The 21,467-nt window shown below is 36.3% G+C and overlaps 2 protein-coding genes across 5 annotated transcripts; one reads left to right on the forward strand and one right to left on the reverse strand.

Moving 5' to 3' along the window:
• The first annotated feature begins 94 nt into the window (after positions 1-94).
• On the forward strand, positions 95-2,913 carry LOC103935170 (phytochrome-interacting ankyrin-repeat protein 2). Of its 2 annotated transcripts, none has more exons than XM_048573498.1 (3): positions 95-704; positions 1,993-2,167; positions 2,323-2,913. In XM_048573498.1, exons 1-3 carry the CDS (start codon positions 606-608, stop codon positions 2,535-2,537), a joined length of 489 nt encoding a protein of 162 aa, XP_048429455.1. In that variant the 5' UTR covers positions 95-605; the 3' UTR covers positions 2,538-2,913. The 2 variants fall into 2 exon arrangements, with proteins under 2 accessions (XP_048429455.1, XP_009343200.2); XM_009344925.3 differs by having other exon boundaries at positions 104-704; positions 1,996-2,167.
• Positions 2,914-5,226: 2,313 nt separating this feature from the next.
• Positions 5,227-20,280, reverse strand: LOC103935168 (ATP-dependent DNA helicase Q-like 2). Of its 3 annotated transcripts, none has more exons than XM_009344919.3 (20): positions 20,095-20,277; positions 18,919-19,136; positions 17,091-17,237; positions 16,789-17,004; positions 16,527-16,631; positions 15,741-15,845; positions 15,548-15,670; positions 14,874-14,962; positions 12,282-12,318; positions 12,155-12,188; positions 10,690-10,742; positions 10,540-10,617; positions 10,394-10,459; positions 10,185-10,251; positions 10,011-10,064; positions 9,812-9,919; positions 8,740-8,804; positions 7,566-7,644; positions 5,876-6,093; positions 5,227-5,641 (listed from the first exon to the last, which is right to left on the reverse strand). In XM_009344919.3, exons 1-20 carry the CDS (start codon positions 20,159-20,161, stop codon positions 5,450-5,452), a joined length of 2,121 nt encoding a protein of 706 aa, XP_009343194.2. In that variant the 5' UTR covers positions 20,162-20,277; the 3' UTR covers positions 5,227-5,449. The 3 variants fall into 3 exon arrangements, with proteins under 3 accessions (XP_009343194.2, XP_018499994.2, XP_048429457.1); XM_018644478.2 differs by lacking the exon at positions 20,095-20,277 and adding an exon at positions 17,801-17,992 and having other exon boundaries at positions 18,919-19,046; XM_048573500.1 differs by lacking the exons at positions 5,227-5,641; positions 5,876-6,093 and adding an exon at positions 6,151-6,245 and having other exon boundaries at positions 20,095-20,280.
• Between the last annotated feature and the right edge of the window lie 1,187 nt (positions 20,281-21,467).

Below are 21,467 nucleotides of genomic sequence, written 5' to 3' on the forward strand. Positions count from 1 at the left end.
GAAGGCTACAAGGCTACAAGGCTACAACAACATTAAAAAAATGGGGAAGCTGATCATCACACAAAAAATCCACTATTACTCCTGTTTCCTTTTAGGGTTTGGTTTTCTTCCGGTTTCTCCTCCGCCGCCAAGCCCTCTCCCAATCCAATCCCAATTCCTTATCCTGTGGCCACAAAATCGATTGGGAATCCCACACCATATAGGCATCCTTGTTCTTCCCCCAAAAACCAGCACAAATTCTCGTCGTTTTGCATCAACTATGAATATAATCTCATCCCCTTCCGTCGTCTCCGCCGTCGTCATCTTTGAGATTGAGAATCTTCGCGTCCTCGGTCCCGGCTTGAATCCTTTGGCTCCAAACTACTGCATGGCCAATCATTCTCGCTAAGTCTCTCTCTTTCACTCTCACACCCTTCCTTTTCAATATTGTTCTTCCGGTCCCTTTTTTTTCTTTTTACTTTTTTTTTTTCCCTACAAATTATGTAAATCTTGGGTTCTGGGGTTGAGATTTGTTGTTGTAGTTGCGTAAAAGAGGGCTTGTGTTTTCTTTGTTGGTATCAAATCGTGCGTTTTTGGGTTGTGGATTGCCCCGATAGACCGAGGTAATGGGCACGCTCAGGCGGTCGTTTAGGTCCAGTGTGGACATGGATGATAGAGGATGGACTCTGCTTCATATTGGTTGTCGAAAGGGCGACCTGAAACAGGTAAATTCTATGTTTTCGGTATTGAGAATGTTGCTAAATGTTTGGTTGTAAAGTTGGAAAAGCATTGCATGATTTGTTAAGATTTGGATGTTGTAATATCTTGTTTAAGCTCATAACTATTATTAGCCCTGCGAAGCTAGTTTATTGTGTCATTGAACGGAGCCGGCTACATAGGATTTGCACAACTAATATACAATACGACGCGATGATAAAGTCCCTTGTTGACATTGTATTGGATAATTCTTTTCTATTCTAATTGATAGAAGAGAGAAAAAGTGTAGTCTCAGATTATGATTTGTCTGGATGATAAAATAGTATCAGAAAATTTGCAACGTCAAGGTTTTCTATACGCTTTGCAACACAATCTGCATTATTTATGCATTACAACTATAGATATATTTGTGCGCGCGCTATGGTAGGTGGACCACAAACGTGTTCTTTTTTCAGACAAGTAGTTGTAATTTCTTTGTGAAGGGTCCTTTAGAGTATTTCAAATGAGGTTTTCTGGATTTGACTTTTGAGTAGAAATTGCATCTTTAGGATTAATAATTAACTTATACAAATTCCTCCCTTAATTAACCAAACTTATACGCTACTGTAGATTGCGACTCTAAAGCGACTTAAGAGTTGCAGATTCTTACTCAAAATTGGCTTCCAGAATACGAAATTAATAACTGTAAATTGACTTTCAGATTGCTACTCTAAATCGTGAAATTGATAAATAACTTGTTAGAGACTTGTGTATTGAATGGAACTCTCAGCTTTTTTAATTCTTCTTGTGGTTTTTACTTATATAACAAGTAAAATGAATTGTGTTCCTGATGAAAGCCCACTTGTTTTGTCTTATTTGGCTGCTTTTCTGAACACCTTCTAACTATGGTAAATTAGGAGAGAAAGTGCAGGTCTCTTTTGGGGACTTTCCTGACAAAAAAAAAAATGACTTAATAGTAATTTAAGTGGCTACAAGGAAATGAAAATTAGCACCCTGGTCAGAAGTACAATCTATTTTTCAAATGGGTAATGCTAGGGAGACTAAATTTGCAAACTAAATGATGTGTCACCAATAAGAAATAAGCATGTTAATCAACACTTAAGTAATAATTCAATCATCAACTTCCATGTCGTTTAGTTTACAAAATTTAGTCTACACATTTAGTCTCCCAAGCATTACCCTTTTCAAATTAATATGAAACACAAGCTTTGTGTTTTCTTGAACTTTTTTTCACCTGCTTTGCCCCAACTAATTTGTTAATTATTTAAAATTTTTCTGTCTGTTCTTTTCCTCCGGCAGGTGAGGCGGCTTCTTGACAAGGGAATGGATGTGAATGCTGCTGCTTGGGGTCGCAAATTGAAAGGGGTTACCCCTCTCCACCTAGCTGCTGAGGGTGGTCATTTGGATGTTATGGATGAATTACTTGAGCGTGGAGCTAACATTGATGCCAGAACTAAGGGTGCTTGTGGCTGTAAGTAGCGTCACCCTTCCTTTTTTTTTTGTTTTTTTTTTTTTCCTCCTGAGTAGCTATTTTCAAGTTTTATATGTTTTAGTTGAGAAGATGAAGAAATTGCAATAGTTAAGGTATTATCTGACGCGTTCTGCTTCCTTTATTTGTTGAAACAGGGACCCCGCTTCACAGTGCAGCCAAAGAGAGGAGGAGGGAAGCAGTGAAATTTCTGGTAGAGAATGGAGCGTTCTTGCCAGATGACATGTATGATTGTAGGTTTAACCCTCCCCTCCATTACTGCCCTGGGCTTGACTGGGCTTACGAGGAGATGAAGCGTCTTCAGCTAGAAAGTGCATCATCAGGGGAGAGCTCTTGCAGCTCTGAAAGCTAAGTACTGCTGCGGTTTCGTCACAGTTGGTTTGTTGATTGGTCTTGTCTATATAAATATATAGCACAGAGATAAATAAGATGCAAGATGCGCCTGAGTCACCATCTTGTGTGTGTTTGGTTGCTCCTGTCTTGCATGAAGGATGTTCTGGTGTACTTATAAAAGTCTTTATGTCGTTTCGAACATTATCATGGGCGCTATTATGCTCGTCAAGGGAACTCTTGTAGCTCCGAAAGCTATTGATTGTGTGGACTTGGCTTTTGTGTCACCGTGTCTGTATGTTTGGTTCCTGATGTTATGTATCCGAGATGTTCGAGTGTGGTATGATGGATTGGATAACCTTACAATGATGTTATATGATAATAATGATTATGGCCTACATGCACCCTCCTCCTTTCTTTGAAACTTAGATGAATTATTCGCGGCGCATATGGTCGTTTGACATTGTCCAAGGAAATCTGGTTCGAATTTGTCTATGCGGAACACCTTCTGTTTAGCCTCTCACAGCTCTGTTTAACCGTATTGGTTTTTGTGTGTTTTATTCAACCCGACGGTTAAAAATAAAGAAGTTTGGGAAACAAGACACGCAAAAATCACCACCGTTGGAAATTTTCGTGAACACCAAGATAATACATTTAGCACAGGGTACTCTTAAACATGATAGTGACTAACAAAAAAACTAATCAAGATAATACATTTATGCTCATATCCTTCTCCAACGGGTATGAGCATAAACGGTTATTGGTAAACAACTACGGTTATCCGTTTGCCATAACCCTTGCCCATTCCTACTTGTAACATGTTTATGACAGTTCTTTTATTTATTTATTTATTTTTATGCCTCCATAGAAATTCAAACTTGGATTGAGGGTTGAGGGTTTTAAACCTTTGGTCGCTTTTCACCACACATGCGCTTAATTACTTACTCTTGGTATTGGATCGCATCGCATTATTTTACGCAGTAACATATTCGTCGGCCTCCTGAATATAAAGTTTTATGCACTATATCCGTCCCATTACTTTTGTATACACACACACATGATATTCTACGGTACACTATCTAAATTGCAAGAGAGATTCAAACTCAAGTGGAAAGAATGAAGAACATTCGTTATCTTTTACAAAACGTCAAATTGTCACATAAGCCGTATTCATCGAGCCTCATATTCAGCGAGCATGTGTTGAACTCATAATCCATGTTAAAATAGAAAATCCAGTCTCTGGTGCTCTTTAATCGCATCAAACAACAAACTAACAAACTTGAATTCATTTTAATGATTCATAGCCTTATTGTGAATTACGGCTCAAAGTTAAAGTCTTGAATACGAATCTGGAACTGGCAATCGATCAAACAAAAAGTAGAGAAGAAGCTTTCAAAGAGTTCTGCCATTAGGGTGATTGATCAAAGACGAGCAGAGAAATCCTCTCATAATTTTTATGTTTAAAATAGTACTACAGATATCATAAATCCACTTCCAAATGACTTATAAAGTTTTCCTTAATGCTTAGAGAAAAAATTTTGTGAAAATAAAAAATTTGTATTTTTGACAAAAAAACGTGGGTGTAATCACGGATTTTAGTCAGTTTTGCAAATTTATACATAAATCGTCGTTTAAACTATTTATTTTCACTTTCGCCTTACTGTGAAGATATGAAAATTAAAATAAGACTTTCCGTTGATATTCTTTAGGATGGAACCCCAACAATGTTTTCAGCCTCACTATTATAATTTTTTACATAATTTTTTAGCTTTCAGCTTAAATATATATTAAATATACATTTATTGATCATAGTAAAATCAGGTTCCATATACTTTATAAAATTTTCCTTTAATACTAACGAAAAATATTTTACAAAAATAAAAATCTTATATTTTCAACAAAAAAAAAAACGTGGATTAACATTTTTTTTTTTTTTTTTTGGAATGGTCTTATGGTGCTCGAAGATGACCGCAGGCTTACCAACGCAGCGATCAACTTGCAGCCTCGGGTGCCTCGACTTGGAGATGGCGGCGGCCACCAAGTTTGAACTTGAAGGAAGGATACATGTTGAAAACGACATGCCGCTCACTTGGGCTTAGGGTTTTAGACGATGGTGGCTTCGCGGCTCGGTGGCCCGGCTCAAAGCCGTGGTTTCTGCGCGATTAGGGTTTTGAAAACCCTCTATTTTATGCTTTTCGATATTGTATCTCAACAAGTAATCGACCCATTGGATCACAATAATAAATAATTATAACAAGATGCAATTAAAAAAAAAAAAAATTAGAATACTTTGACGATGAGCAATTTCGATAACGCTTCTTGAGGTTTTGGCTCTTCTCACAAAGTCACGTTCATTCTAATATCGTATAGTAAAATAATTCTCAAGTAGGATGAGAGAGGAACAACGGTGGAGAGAGAAGGGCACAAGTGATTTGTGATAATGGAGTTTCACCTTCGGGCCTTGTGCCTTTATTTATATTAATCATGATGAACTTTACTTGCCTACAAGTAATACAAGTCTATAAGAATTTGATCTTCAAATCCATTTTACATTAAATTTATAAAATCATATTCCTAGATATTATTCACAACACAAATATATTTGGGAAATTGACATAAATAGGCTATTTTTTTAATCTTTAGACCAAAATAAGACAAACCGGCCATACACACTCTATACACAAAAGCAAAATGACGAAAATACTCGCATATAAATTGTAAAAACTCAGCTCATTGCGTAATTTTTCTGATTTCGAGGACAGAGCCATAATTGGCTTGTCTTTTAGTACATTTACCGTTTTTCCCTTTTACAATGAAAACTGATAAGAAACATAATTTTCCATCTCCAGCATATTATGCACTCAAACGAGCTCCATACCCAGATAGTGTCTATGTTGTGGGAAGTCAAACAAAAGAGAGTTAGAACTGATCCTATCATGATTCATCATCACTACTCTCAACAAGGATAAGTTGCTTTTTGCTCTTTAGCCTTTTTGAGGCTCTGTTTTCATTTTCTTCTTCTTCTTTAACCTCATCAGGCTGCGCCGAATCAGCATACTTTGTCACTTGTTCAAGGATTCTACTTCCGTATTTCTCCGTCTTCACTTTTCCAATTATATTCTCCAACTGCAAAGAAATTAAATATGTTTCATGCATAAATTCAGGACACCTACCCCTTGTTTGCATAGCAACAACATAGATTAATAGCATATAATACATTGCACTGAAGCGCTCGCACTACAAGTTTTCATCAAACAGAAGATATCGAATTACTTAAATTGTTGCAAGAGATCTCCCCCTACACAACCACAAGAAACTTTTTGTATGCATCTTAAATGGAATAGTGTTCACAAAACTAACCAGTTCCATTGAATTTGGCTTCTGGGCACTTATCAAGCTGATTTGTTGAGTAGACAGAACAGAATGTGGAAATATTCCTCCATGAACTGAAGATAGTTCCTTCCTCAGCTCGCCAAGCTTCAATTCCAGAGTAGAGGAAGCACGACTGTGTTTAACTGATCTCATACCAGCTACTTTCTTTTGTCCGCTAGTCATTTCAAGCTTTATGTTTCTCTTACCTAAATGTGAAATGAATTGATGTCAATTAGAGCTAACCAGAAAAGAAGCGAAAACGGAGTCAAGAGTAACATAAAACCTTTTTTTCCAAGCGGTTACTATGAGTTTCAGTAGTTCATGGACAGTGAAAGGTGAAATGTAGGTGATCATGACACTGAAATTGAGTCAAGTTACATCACAATTCTCTTTCTTTCTATTTGCAGGTACGGCGCTCAAAAAGGAAAATATGCATCTTATTAGAGCATCTCCAATGGTATAGGCAATTAAAGTAGGCAAAATTGTACTATAAAAGCTGATGTGGCATGTTGGCTACTCAGTTGCCCCATGGAAAAAGTGTCACTCCAATGGATTAAGCAATCAAATGGGTTTGACTAATCAATTGCCTACTCCATTGGAGATGCTCTTAGACCAAATTTTCAGCACAGGAACCTAAACAACCGATATAAAACAGGTATAAAGTAGGCTCTAGGTAAATTGGACCATCAACGATATTTTCTTTAATAAACATGTATCACGTGCAGTAGCACCCATAGGTGTAAGAATATTTTACACCAAATTACAGGGGCGTGCAATTTGGCCAGATTGACCAATATAGACATATATCCAACGTTAGCGTAAAAGCGGATCTTTACTTCCACAGTTAATCACTTTCATACCGTAACCGACATGTTTTATTTTGCTATTATTAATGGAATATAGACATATCAAGAATAGCATTCAAGGAAACTTGTGATAATATGCGACTCCTTTTCTTAGAATACCTCAAAATGTAAAACTATCTGACGTTCTGCAATTCACATAAGGGTTAGACTTGAGAACAGCAAAACTAGAAACTCACTCCAAATGGGATGGAAAATGGCTTAAGTTTCGCAATTCTCACAGTTAGCATTCCACCTTCAAAGATATCCTCTAGGGCATGGTTAAAGCTTCTGCAAACTTCTATAACAGAACTGGTAAGTAAATTAGAACTTGAATGCTGCAGTATTACTTTGAAATAGGAGAGCCCAAAAGGACTCATGACTGTCTCGTTGGCAATATCTTAAAGGCACAAGCACCTTTTGATATGGGTGATCCTAGCAGGTGTAGTCTTTGAAAATGAGCTGTAAATTTGACAGTTTGGATCACTGAATTCTAGTGCAGTGTGCCCCTATATAAATGTTCTAGGTAAATTCTTGTTATATTTACTAAGCATTATGGATAAATCATCAATCTCTGCCTATTACAAGACTGATTTTTTTCTTAAAGGGGGTTCAACATCAACTCGTTAAGTAGGACATTAACATTATCATGACAAGCTTATGGGTGTTTTGACATTACTGTCCTTGCAAAGGCACCAGTTATGCTACAAGATATGTCGTTCTTAAATAAAATGCCTCAAACTGTAACTTTCAAAAAATAGCATTTCAGATAATACCATAAACTTTTCCTGTATAAAATATGTTAGTATAACTTTCGAGAAAGAATAATTTCTGACCTTGCAATACTTGCTTTGCCAAGGGTCCTATTGTTACATATGCATTTGTGGCATAAGCTGTATGCTGAAATTCTTCTTTCTGCATCAAGAACAGTGTGATTCTATATCACGTACTTGAAACAACCATATCAGAGTTATCAAGATTCAACAAAAATAATAACATGCTTACAGAAGATTTAACAGGGCATAATTTATAGAGAATGAAAAATAAAAACCTTGGGAGACAAATTTTTTGTCTTGCAAAAAAAAAAAATTAATAATAAGAACAATATGCTTTAACGAAATAATTCAGAAACTAAAAGAAAATGGCACTGTAACAGAATTATAAGGCCCAAAAGCTTAAGCTGAGAGCCAACATCAATGTATATCAAACTTACAATCCTCACCTGCAACCCCACCCTATGCATGGACAAGCAAACAAATGCAGATAGAGATTGGAGATTTTAGGACCTTCGAAACCGGAGCCTTCTCATAATTTTTGGCAAATAAGCAGACCCCAAAAGGCTTACGGGTCTATTTGATTCGCTGATTCGCTGATGAGATAGATGAGAATGAGATCCTGTTCTCATGTTTAGGAAGACCATTGATGGAAACAGATAACTGCCACAATGTATTCCAAGCACATGAAAGGGGAATCTCATACCCTTTGGGGTGTTGTTCCCATGACTAGAGAAATGCAAACAATGCATCTTTTCTGACTAAATTATCTTGGTTGACAATTTAGAATACAACTTTTTTATACACAATGCTGGGGTGTGATTCAAAGGCTAAAAAAAAAAAATTGGTTCTGATAACTGCATAGTCAGAATGAAAAACAATGAAATTTTCCTTGATGTCATTCTCATTTCCACATTTTGGAACACTCAAAATCTTCTATTCCCATCCCCAAGGAATGAGCATGGGTATTTCCTGCCCAAAGAGCAAATCCCGCAAACCAAATGGGCCAAATGAACCTTAGGGGTTCAGGAATGGCCAAAAATGTATATCACACTAACAAATATTATTTAAAACCTTGCAGGAACATCAAGATTTAAGACCAAATACATGCACATGCCGGAACATTAAAAATTAGAATTCTTAAAGAGTTTTCTGTGATTGTCAAAAATCAGATCAGAAAAAAATCAAACAATTGAGAACGACGACTTTTTCAAGGTCCAAGAGTTTGACTTCTTACCAAAAATCGATCTAATATAAGCTGTATGACAAGCTTCTCTATTTCCTCTCTGTTCAGCTCACAACCTGAGTAATTCATACACCAATGATAAGTTTCCATTTACTAAATGATAACGTGTCAGAATTTGTGTTTTAAGTCAAATCTCTCTTGATTTTTTTTTACTTTTTGTTCCATAATTTATTAATGTATAAGTGAAGGGCAAATAATCGTTGGTTCATTATATGTTTTCAATAATATTACTTTGTGCGACAGAAAACTGATTAACAAGTCAATTATATAGTAACTACTAAATAATGTGCAATTGAGTAGTGTGCCCTGTGAACTAACTATATGGCTCCGCCATTGACAACACTTGGAACTACAGAACAGAAAATACAATATGCCCCTCCAGTTCTTTCCAAAAGTTTCATGCCTCTCACGCCTTTGACCCTACAAGGCCTACACACTACAGAAAACAACCCCTCGTTCCCATCACTAGATCTTAGACAAGCAGAAATAGTGAATAGACCAAAATATAATACGACACAGTTCTAGCATTCTTATAATAACATAATAAAGGCACAGCCTTCGACCTACACAAACTTCATTTTTCCTAAGTAAACTAAAAACTCTCTATTTCTTTTTTCACTCCTCAGTAGATATCACTATTATAGGGAAAGCTGATCAATGCATTGTGCTAGTATGTAACTCAGATTGAAATTAAAAAACTGAATTAGTTTACCATTATTTTCTGGTTGTACAAACATTTCCATGATAGCTAAAATGGTACATTTATTACACCGGAATCAATTTTTTCTTTTTTTTAGAAGAAGAAATGATAACAATTTATTAAAACAATAACATGAATTACAAAATAGTGGATAAGAAATCCACCATCCAGCAAAACTAGCTAAGACCTCTCAAGTAGATCTATTTACAAGTAACTAAAACTGAATCAAAATCATTTTACGGCTGCTAACATATCCCACACTATATGAGAAAGAGAATAATCCCTGAACTCATTCCTAGATCTACTACACCGGAATCAATCATCTAATACAAAAAGAATTATATAATGAAGCAATAAAAATACCTAGTTCCTTGTGCTTTATTTTGATTTTATCAACTAATTGCAGCACAGTCAATCTTTGATCATTTTCTTGTACATCTTGCAGCAAAGAAATAATAACCTTTGCATGACCTGTAAAGCATGCCAACAGTATGAACGAAACTAATAGACAATTATACAGAATTGTACTCTTTTCTTTTGAAGAGAACACAAAGAAACATACGTGACACATCCAGCTCTTTAACCTCATTGGAAAATGCACAGTTGTCACACATCCCTGAGTTAGCATACATTAGTTATAAGAATTAGTAAAACCAAACAAAGGACGTGTGTCCCCGTGTGTGCTTATGCATGTGCTCTTGAGCATACAGAGGAACAACCAATAACACTTTATTACCATTGCAGTCCTGTAATGGCTCAGCAAAATGGCGGAAAAACGAACTACGGCGGCATTGTCTTTTTGACTGCAATTTTAAAGAGAAATTGATAAGACTAATGTTAGATTTAGTACTTTTATTACAAAAAATCAAATGCATGTGGCGCAAGGCTACAAATATTACGAAACTATGTAACTGGTAGGACGACTAAAATGAAAACGGATACTACCTGACAATATCGTACTATGTCATAAAGGTTCTGCAATCCAGAATTTTCATAGAAGACCATTGAACTCTGCTCAGAGAAAATAATATCTAAAGATCACATTGTTTAGGAAATTATACATGAACCAGCGCGATAGCAGAAAATAATACCTGTCTAGGAACATCACCGGGTCTAAAATACAGTAGGCATTGAGAAGGGAGTCCATCTCGTCCAGCTCGGCCACTTTCCTGGATTTACGAAGGTTACAGAAGGGATAAATTTAAAGGATATGTAAGTTAGCAGTTGGGAAGGTGAAAAACCTGGTAGTATGTTTCCATTGATTTACTTAGGCTGTGATGGATGACAAACCTGACTACAAGCAGTTACCAAGTATTAGATATAACAGGAAAAGAAAAAGACTTCTTTGACGGAACAGAAAAATAAGATTAAATTTGTATTTGTATGCAAACTTCAAATGGCTTGGAAAAACAAGACAACATAAGGAAATAGAAGATAAGTGAAGAAAGAAAGCATCGACTGCACAAGTTTTGCTGTCTGTGATCCCAAGACCTTGAACATTAGACTGAACTTGTCCCCGATCCACCCATATATGAAACTTTTCCCCATAAAATGTTACTCATACTTACCAATTTAAATTCTTATGTTATTAATTATTATGAAAAATTATTCCCCCTTTAATATCATTATATTTATAAGGTGCTAAGATTTCCATTGAAAACAAAAGGAAATTACAACACAAGAGACATGGTGTTCCCTGAACTACATGCAATTAAAGAACAAGAAAAGATAAAAGAAAGAAAACAAACAAAAGAACTAACAAACATAGAACAGTCCCCAATCAGGAAATAAAATCGCATAAACAGTCAGTCCATACTATCTGAGCCAAAAGGATGTCCAGAAACAAACTCTAACCCACAAGTAATCCACATTCTCCCCCTTCACACCCTAAATGTTTCCCCTATTTCTCTCCATTCAAACAAAACAAAATAAAACTGCCAGCACCAAGCCCTTTTTCCCAACTTAGGCTTCTCACAAATAATGCAATACAAGATTCTGGGATTGCCCGAATCAAACTGCACCTTTCTTTATTTTCTGAACCTCTAGTTGTATTAGCTCTGTAAAGATTCCAAACAATTCCCCTATTTCTACACATTAATGATAATATGCTTTTATTGGGGAAAATACATGAACATTGCAAATTTAAGACCGAGTGCCCAAGAGTTGGGCTATGTGTGCTGGTCATAATGCTCAATTCAGAGAGAAACAAAGGACCCAAGTAACCAGCTCGGGTCCCTTACGTCTCAGTTTTGATAGTACTATTGATCGAAGAAATAAAAACATGGTCATTATGATGTAAAAGGAGTAAATTATAAATCAAGTTGCAGATTCGAGCTAAAGATCCTTTCCCTTCTGGGACTCACCATGTTAAAAGAATCAAATCACCATTCAATCATCTATTAAGGTTCTCTTAGTTTACTGTTTAGTGAATATTTTTGCAGATTCAGACCTTATGTACAGTACTGATAGTGTGTGCGCATATTACCATGTGCTGGGAAATTAGGAATATCTTGACCTGTATGCATAATGGTTTTCAGAACTTCATGATTCATAAATGACTCCCATTAGGAGTCAAGTCCAAATATGATGACCAGATAACCACCATAATCTATTAAGTCCCCACATACTGTCAATGCAAAGAAGATAAATTTCGATTGGAGAACTCATACAACACAAAATCAAAGCAAATAATGTTGAAGGACTAACCATCTGGTTTGTTGATTCCCATGCCAAATGCTACCTGGAATGCATATGCAAGCTAAGGTGTAAGGAAGATAAATAGGAAAACAATAAAGTTCTTTACGGTGAAAAAGGGAACTGCAAACAAACATACAGTGCCTACGATGACTTGTAGCTTTCCATTGCTCCACCTGTGTTATCAAACATACGAAAGAGGAGAAAGTGACTAAACAAAAGAATATGCATTAAGACGTGATGATGTGTGAGCTCGGAATAGGCGATATGCATACAGAGTTACCTAAACATCCATAAAGATAATACTAGTTGCTAAAAATAGATAATAAAGGGTAACAATTGAGTTTTAAGAGGCGGGCTTGAATAATATGAGCTGGGCATTCAGTTAATAAAACTATCTATTAATCTTCAATCCTGCAGGTAACCCATAAAGGTTGACAACCTAAACCAAGTTTTCAAGCATCTAAAGATCATCAACTAATGTAAAACAAATTGTGGAGAGCAAAATGCCCCTCTCTGAGCCCTCTCAAGGCTCTAAACCTACCTCTCGGTCTGCCATCAATTATCTCTTAAAAATTAGATAAACTCACTACTAATCCCTGTCCTCCACCTCCTAACACATGAGCTAGGAATGGTAATTAACAATCAAAATGGTCATATGCTTGGGTAGCAAATACGATATGCATATCCAATTCTTCATTCTGTGTATCGTGACATCATCTGAATTTTGGGCAACTTTGACTTTTGGATATGATACTTAGGGAAAAGATATCCAGAATTTCAAGGAATGTGACAAATAAGAGGTTAATCCATGGTATACTTTAGTCAGCACTCAGCACAAACAATCCAGAAAGATTTTGTCCCTTAAAAAAAAAAAAGAATAGACCAGCATACTTAGCAACATTCATGTAATTCCATGATACCCATGTTAGGTTTTTGGTTCGTCTTTTGTTGAAGTCCTATTTTGTTTAGGATTGTATTTTGGAAAGCTAAAGGTGCACAGATTCTTGTCCTACAAGGATTAGGAAAGAATTAAGTTTTCTTATACAATTAGATTAGGAACCCAAGAAGGAAAATTGGAATAGGAAAGAAAGTTTACTTTCCTATCCCATATATAATATGAAAATTGCTTTTAGCAATGGCAGCACAGCATGACATGGAGATTGAGCAGATGGATGTGAAGACTGCGTTTCTCCATCGGGATCCAGAGGAAACGATTTCATGGCTCAACCAAAATGGTTTTCCGAATATGGGAAAGAAAACCTAGTATGTCGACTCAGGAAGTCCCTGTATGGCCTGAAGCAGTCTCCAAGGCAGTGGTACAAGAGATTTGATTCCTTTATGCTGAAAATTAATTTTAGGAAATTGCTTATATGATTGTTGAGTGTAGTACCATGTATTCCAAGATGGGATGAGCATATTGTTGCTGCTATATGTGGATGACACACTAATAACTTGTCAAGCCAAGTCTAGAATTCAAGACTTGAAGAAGATGTTAAGCAAGGAGTTCGACATGAAGGATCCAGGTGCTGCGTAAAAGATCCTTGGCATGGAAATTCAGAGAGATAGGACCGGTGGTAGGATCTATATATCACAAGCCAAATATATCCATAAGGTTCTTGAGAAGTTCAACATGCTAGAAGCAAAGTCAGTTTCGACTCCTTTGGCAGCTCACTTCAGATTAAGTGGCCAATAGTGTCCTAAGTCAGAAAAAGAGAAATCAGATATGGAGAAGGTTCCCTATGCTAATGTTGGGGGCTGCCTAAGGTTTGCAATGGTGTGACACGACCCGACTTAACTCAAGCAATCAGCGTCATTTCCAAGTACATGGCAAATCCAGGAAAGCAACAATGGGATGCAGTAAAGTTGATTCTGCATTACTTGAGAGGTTCTTGGTGACAAGGGTGCTAGGGTACATTGATGCTGACTCTGCAGGGGACTTGGAAGAAATTCAAGCATTGCTTGAACTTGATTGATCTCATTGATTGATCAAGGTGGAGCACCTCCTCACTTGAGGTAGGCGAGAAGAAGTTTGCCAAGGTGAAGGTTCTTGAAGATTTCCAGAGCTGCTTCAAGAAGGTTCGAATATAATCTGGGGTGCAACAGTCAAGACTTGGTTCGACTCACCAAGGTGGAGATTATTAGCTTTTTAGTCCGTCTTTTGTTAACCTCCTATCTTGTTTAGGGTTGTATTAGGAAACCAAAAGGTGCACAGATTCTTGTCCTACAAGGATTACGAAAGAATTAAGTTCTCTTGTAAAATTAGATTAGGAATCCTAGAAGCCAAACTGGATAGGAAAGAAAGTGTACTTTTCCTATCCCATATAGAATAGGAAACCTAATCAGAAAATAGGATGTAAACCGCACCCTATACTTATAAATAGAGGTGCGGGAAAGGCTAATAAAGAAAGTGAGAAAACAGAGAGACAGCCGAGGGAAGAAAGGGATTAGTTCGAGGGTTTGCAAAAGTACTGTATGCTCTATTATTTATCAAAGAAGTCATGGTTTCTCTACCTAGAGAAATCACAACTGGACGTAGGCACAAGTTCTACCAAACCGGTATAAATCTTGTGTGTTTCTAGTTATTCTCTAATTTGCTAAGTTTAATTTATTGCCGGATACATCAAAGAGCAAGTTCCAGAGGAGAGTCAAAGTAATAACAACCCTCAGCCACAAATCATACTGGAAAAATAATCTCTGCAAAATATCTATAATGAGTCAATAAATTTACCGCTTATGAACATTTTCACGAGCATTTGCATCCATGTCTGCATGATAATGATGAGCTGATATTCCTTTCTCACGCAGCTCCTTTGCAACCTAGAATTCTAAACGTAAGGAATTATGTATAATGCTATTTTGGACAAGCAATTATGTATGATGCTACAACCTAAAACACCTTTCTATGCATGACAATTATGCTAAAGCCCCAATCATGTGTGAATTTACGCTAAGTAAGCAAATTCTTGCAAAAAATATATAGAATAATCCAGTTTAGATAAATTAAACAGTTGTGGTCATGAGTCATATCAGACTCACTGTAGCCGACAAGACAGAGAGAGAGAGAGAGAGACTCAACAACAGAATCCTATAAAACTTACATTTACAAAACAGGATACAAAGTGTGTTCTAAGTGAAAATTATCTATAGGGAAAGATTTCTATATTTCGGAAATATGCTCAAAACTGTGATACTTAAGCAATTCTGTTTTGACTCCAAAAAAATTTTGGAAATTTGTTAACATATCAAAAGTTTATCTAACCAAATTCAGGCATTGTGCTTTAAAACTGCTTACAGTTCCATCATTTCAGGATTTATTTTGTCCATATCTGCTATCACTTTTTACAAATTATGTGACAGTCAACTGAAAGCAACCAACAATGAAAATAAACAAACAACACAGACCTGTTCACATTCCTTTCGAGAAAAGCAATACACTATGCCAGATTCATGATCTGAATAAGAGTGATGAATAAATTCTGCAATTTCATCAACCACCACCTTGCCAACTGAAGACTTCTCTCGTACCTAAAGCACAAAGAATTATGGCGACCCCTCTTCAAATTCAAAGCCAGAAACAATGAAAAAACAAACAAACCATATAAAATAGATTTGGCCTGTTGACTGTGCTGACAAATTTTACACATCTAGGAATGTGAAGCATCTCCATCAGATCACTTTGCACTTTCTGGGTAGCAGTGGCCTGCAGTATGACAAACCCATCAAGTCAACCAAAAAATACGATTAGAAGCAAGCACATGGTTACTCCATTCTTTTCATTCCTCTATATTATCTACGAATGAAGGTTAAACCGCAAACCCCAAACTGCTTTTTCCCGTTCTATTAGTTTCATATGAGTTGATTGAAATGCCCCAATAATTTAATGAATTTATTATCAAATTTGAAAGCACTCAATAGCATCATTTTGCCAGATACAGAACAAAAAATAACAGCCCCTCTGTCATGCTTTCCTTTGCTTCTCTACCACCAGCATGGAAGAGAAAATTGTGACCAGCATTCAGCAAATTATTACCATAAATTTTGGGAACTGTTATTAGCACTCCAAAAATCTCATTCTACACTCCTCACAAATGTAATTTTCTTTCCAATTATAGAAAGTTTGGAGTGCAAAATGAGATTGTTGGAGTGCCAATAACAATTCCCTAAATTTTATTAATACGGAAACTGATACAATACACAATGAAATCAAAGCTCTCGCCAATAAAGAGAAATAAAATTAACAAGGTACTTTAACTTCTATTGAATACCCAAAATTTAAATTGATGACTTTTTGTTTATTCGAGACGGGAGTGGAAGAAGCTATGGAATTGTGATAGTGCCTCTAAAGAGGATATAAGAATTAAAGACAAAAAAAAAAACTTACAGTCAGAGCAATCACAGGAACATTGGGAAACTGAGTCTTGAGGATACCAAGACTTTTGTAGTCAGGTCGAAAATCATGACCCCACTGGCTGCAGCAATGTGCCTCCTGAAAAAATACACCATGATATTAGACACACAGAGATATTCAACTTACTAACTAAAGAATAAAAAATTATTGATTGCTGAAGGATGATAAAGCCAAAATACCAATGTGCCTATTTTTGCTTCAAGGTATAATGAATCATTCAAGGCAACATACTTACGTCAATAGAAATGAGAGATAGACGACCAGCGTTATGGCACTTTTCAAGTTTTGACATAAACCTCTTACTCTTTGATATCTTTTCTGGTGTCACGTACAATATTTTCAAATCTCCCTCCCCCTTTTCGAGGGACTTGTATATTGACTTCTCCTCCTCCTTATTAGTAGTTGATGTCAACATATGAGCTGGAATGCCTAAAGCTGACAAACCCATCACCTGAAGCAATGGTAGTTTGTTGAATAACCTGACTAAAATCTTCAGGACACAGTTTTTGTAAAGTGATGGATAGAATTTATTACAACCTGGTCCTGAATCAATGAAAGCAAAGGACTGACAACAAGAGCAACTCCATCACGAAGAATTGCTGGAAGCTGGTAACAGAGGCTCTTGCCACCACCCGCAGCCATAATCACTAAAACATCTCTTCCACTCATCACAGCATTGATAATCTGGCATGAATTAGCCACTATCAGCAAATCTAAAGAAAGAGATGGGGATAAGCATCTAAAAAACAGTTTGAACTTTAACAACTAAAGGGCGAACTGGCACTAATATAACGCTAGAACTACTGGAGTGCAATTAGCGATACCACCAAGAGAAACACAACTGGTACGGGAGAAAGATAAAACATTCACAATTCCAGCTACCATATCCATCCACTACTTGGGCCAAAGCCCACGTTATCTGATTGGAAGAACTAGTTTTCAGTTTGAATGATCAAAACTAATACTTGTATTATATATAAAATAAAATGACATATGAAACCACAATGAATCAGCTATAAAGACTCTCAAACAACTATTTATGCGAGCGTAGGAGTTGACTTTTCGAATTACAGAAGTACTGATAAGGTCATTAATTATAATTACTAGTAACTGAAATACTTCTCTTTGTATTCTTTGTGTAGCTATTGACTCCCTCATTTTCACGGAGAAGTGCATACAAAGATTAATCTCAAATATTCTCTACATATACCAAAGCCTAGAGAAAACTAGGACTTTGTGCTTCTTACCTAGCAGTTGGCCCCTGCCCAAACCCTAGCTGTCGGCAAACTAGTTTTTGTTAGCCAATTTCCCTGTGATCTTCCCAGTGAGCAAAATCTATCCATTTTCCAGGACACGTCAATCTCGTCCCGAGAAGAATACAACACCCTCAGCTGTTTACTGCCACCGCTGCCCTAGAATTTCTAGCTTTCCATATGATTCTATGAAGAATGAGCAAATAATGAGGTTTTTGTCTTTAAACGTGAAATGAAAAGAAAAATGCTTGTACTGTCGTGATTTTTTCCGCTGCTCTTCCAATTTTTATCCGACTGATTACTAAGCTATTTTTTTTTTCTATCCTTTGGCCAGCCAATCTCCACACCTTCAACTGAGACAGTGCAAAGCAACAATGTGCTGATGCAGGTCACAGTTAATCTAGATGGATCCAGTTATTCTTTGCGGTATACAGTTGTGGAAATATAAGTCACTGAGAGAGGAAAACTGGGTTACTTTTGAAAGACTACTGAACCATCTGAAACTGACGTTATCTATTCAAAGGGAAATTGGCATCTTCAGTTTATACTACATATTTATGTCGATAGTTGCACGCAGATATGGTGTTCAAAATATTTGCAAAAATCTTGTTTACTGGTGTTCAATTTCTTATCACTAACTTATGTTCAATTGCTTTCATTAAAGCTGACGTTATCTATTCAAAGGGAAATTGGCATCTTCAGTTTATACTACATATTTATGTCGATAGTTGCACGCAGATATGGTGTTCAAAATATTTGCAAAAATCTTGTTTACTGGTGTTCAATTTCTTATCACTAACTTATGTTCAATTGCTTTCATTAAAGCTGAAACATGATTTACTTAAAACATCTTCTTGTAGACAGAGCTCATGCTTATTGACAACTTGCAAAGGAACTCCTCCATTATTAAGTAAACTTAGATATGAATTTATATGAATTTTTACCTGACTCAATCCATGAATTTATTCAACATCTGCTTACAAATAAGAAGTACCCAAACGGAGAGTGCAATAAGATCCCATATATTCTCTTTCTTGGTAGAGAGCTGACAATATGATAGCAAACAAAGGAGCAGGAAATTTGAAAAAGAACAATCCAGAAACAGAATTTACCTCTCGCTGATTTGCACGATATGTGGATATGCCAAATAAATTGAACCTAACATCATTAGCTCGAGAATCCCACTCAAATATCCCAGACCAGTTTTCCTCAGCATTTGAAGCACCTTTAACAGGATATGATGAATCTTTAGATGCTTCAAGTAAAGCTTGCAGTTCAGATTGCCTTTCATATAAACTCTCTTGTTGGTCAAGCAATATCTTAATTTGGTCTGAAAAACGAGACATACGCATAAATCACTGTGTTCTTAATATATAAGAAAAACGTGGACAAACTTCCGTAACTTATTCCAGACAGATCATATCAGATAACATACACTTACTATCTTTTCTATTTTTTAATAGGAATTGTCTATCAGAAAATATTATCCGCATTGATCTACCAAAACATACATTTTAAATCCTCTAATGAGTTAGAAGGCTAAAATACAAATTATCCAATGAATCAAATCAGACACAACGGGAAGAAAAACAATATTAGCAAAATTGAAAAATGAGGTCTTCTAAACCCAAATTTGAATCCCCATTCTCGTAATCTGATGATTTTATGCAAGTGGCCCTTTACCAGAGTGGTGGAAAGGTGTTGATCCCTTGCATGAGGGTGTGGGTTCAAACCCCAGTCGGTGGCTAATCTAAACATGTAATCTAACAAAATCTATCGTTTGACAAAAAAAAAATGAGATGAACCTAACACAGACCAAAAACATCATACATTACAGGGCAGCCTAGCGCACGAGGCTTCGGACATGAGATTTATGGGAATAATAACACCTAATACGTATGCAGCGATACCCCTGTCTCCAGAGAGGCTCCATGACTTGAACAACCAGACACTTGGCACTTAATTCCTCATATAGTGAATTCGTGATTACTCTCCAGAAAATATTGGTTACACTTGCAATTGCATTATAATATAGACTTAACAAATTTACCCAGCTCCAAATAAAGCCAGTCTCTTAAACTAGTACTCAAAATTCGTAAAGATTAATACTTTAATTCCTCATAAACCATTTTCTTTTCTGGTTTATCATAATAATCCTATCGTAAATTAGGTTTCAAAAACTGAAGCATGGAAAGTATCAAATGAAGAAATAAATAATTATTGAAAAAAAGGGAAAAGGAAAACAGAAAGCGGAGAGAGAGAGAGAGAGAAAGAGAGGGGTTGGTTACCTTGGACGCCTTGGATTTCAGCCTCTACGTTTTGCAGCTCTTCTGCTATTATGTCCTCCGTTTCCATGCCAAGCTCCTTACGCGACAGAGAGAGACTCAGAGAGAGGGTGATTCGGAACTGCTGCTTTCACCGCAATGCAGCACAGCGTACGCAATTCCAACGCTAAAAGTTATTACTCTTTCTTTTTTATTCTTTTTTTTTCTAGACACTTAAAAAAAAAAAAAAAATTATTGATTCGGATTCAATTTTGGTGGTTCAGAATTGAACTGAACTGAATTCAGCCGAAACAAACTTCAAGAAAAAACATACAGTATTAGGTACTAATAGAAGATTTTGCCCGAAACCAAGCGCCGTAACGTTCTAGAATTCATACGACAGATTTCATTTGGTGTGACGAGGCTTTGTTATTGTTGTTTATGTTAGTACTCATTTTCCAAGCCCAACTCCAAGTCAATCTTTGGTCAAATTTCAATCCAAGGTTGTAAGCACACTTAAAGGTCCAAATATGCTGAAAGCCTTATTCACTATATTTTTTTTTTTCTTCATTTTCTCTTCAATTTCTAGGTTAACAACAACATAAATAAATAAACTAAAATTGAACCAGACAGAATCGAAATAATTTGGTTTCTAGGTGATCTAGACTATCGTGGTACTTCTCTAATTTCTTTGCATGTTTGTTGTCACCCAAAGCATCTTTCTTGGTGCCTTTAGGTTAAAAGATTTGGCAGTTCTAAATTGCTCATTGATTTTAAAGCGTTCTTGGGATATGGTGAATCTCGCTTCTTGCATAGAGGATTGATTCCTCCTTCCACTTAAAAAAAAATGCTCGGTGTGGATGGGTTTTAAAAAAGGTTCTCTCTATTATCTCTTCACATTTGACTTGGATTGTGGGTGATGGTTCTCAAGTTTTATTTTGGTTTGATAATTGGTTGGGCGGGCCACTTGGATTTCATATCTCGGCATCCCTAATGCACTTGCTTATACTGTCAAAGCCTCGGTGAGCTATTTTATATGCGGTTCTCATTTGGACTTGCCGTAGCATTTCACTACTATTATTTTTCCTGAAGTTGCTGCTTTAATTACAACTACTCCTCTTCTGGTGTTGGCATCTTCTAACTCTTTATGTTGTTCTATCTCTTTTTCTGGTATTCTTATAGCTAAAAAGACTTATTCTCACTTGCTTAACATTGATAGCCAAGTGCTTTGATGGAAAATCATTTGGTCTCATCAGATTTAACCAAAGCAAATCATAACCGTTTGGAAAAGTCTTACATGGTAGTCTCCTGACTGATACGTCAGCTCTTGAGTATCTCCCTCAATTTTTTTTTAGAATGCTTTTGGACTGTTGGTCTTTGGTCTTGGTTGTTGGAGC

Source organism: the organism of the source record quoted next, unplaced genomic scaffold, assembly GCF_019419815.1.
Source record: "Pyrus x bretschneideri cultivar Hongxiangsu unplaced genomic scaffold, Pyrus_bretschneideri_v1 Contig69, whole genome shotgun sequence".
NCBI classification, from domain to species: Eukaryota; Viridiplantae; Streptophyta; class Magnoliopsida; order Rosales; family Rosaceae; genus Pyrus; species Pyrus x bretschneideri.

Bases quoted from the DNA above. Each gene is read 5' to 3' on its own strand.
- LOC103935170 (XM_048573498.1), top strand. From the start codon at position 606: ATGGGCACGCTCAGGCGGTCGTTTAGGTCCAGTGTGGACATGGATGAT. The intron at 705-1,992 runs GTAAATTCTATG...CTTTTCCTCCGG, and splicing joins GAAAGGGCGACCTGAAACAG to CAGGTGAGGCGGCTTCTTGA. The intron at 2,168-2,322 runs GTAAGTAGCGTC...TTGTTGAAACAG, and splicing joins AACTAAGGGTGCTTGTGGCT to GGACCCCGCTTCACAGTGCA.
- LOC103935168 (XM_009344919.3), bottom strand. From the start codon at position 20,161: ATGGAAACGGAGGACATAATAGCAGAAGAGCTGCAAAACGTAGAGGCT. The intron at 15,671-15,740 runs GTTTGTTTGTTT...TTTGTGCTTTAG, and splicing joins GGCCAAATCTATTTTATATG to GTACGAGAGAAGTCTTCAGT. The intron at 10,743-12,154 runs GTTAGTCCTTCA...AACTGCTTGTAG, and splicing joins GGGAATCAACAAACCAGATG to TCAGGTTTGTCATCCATCAC.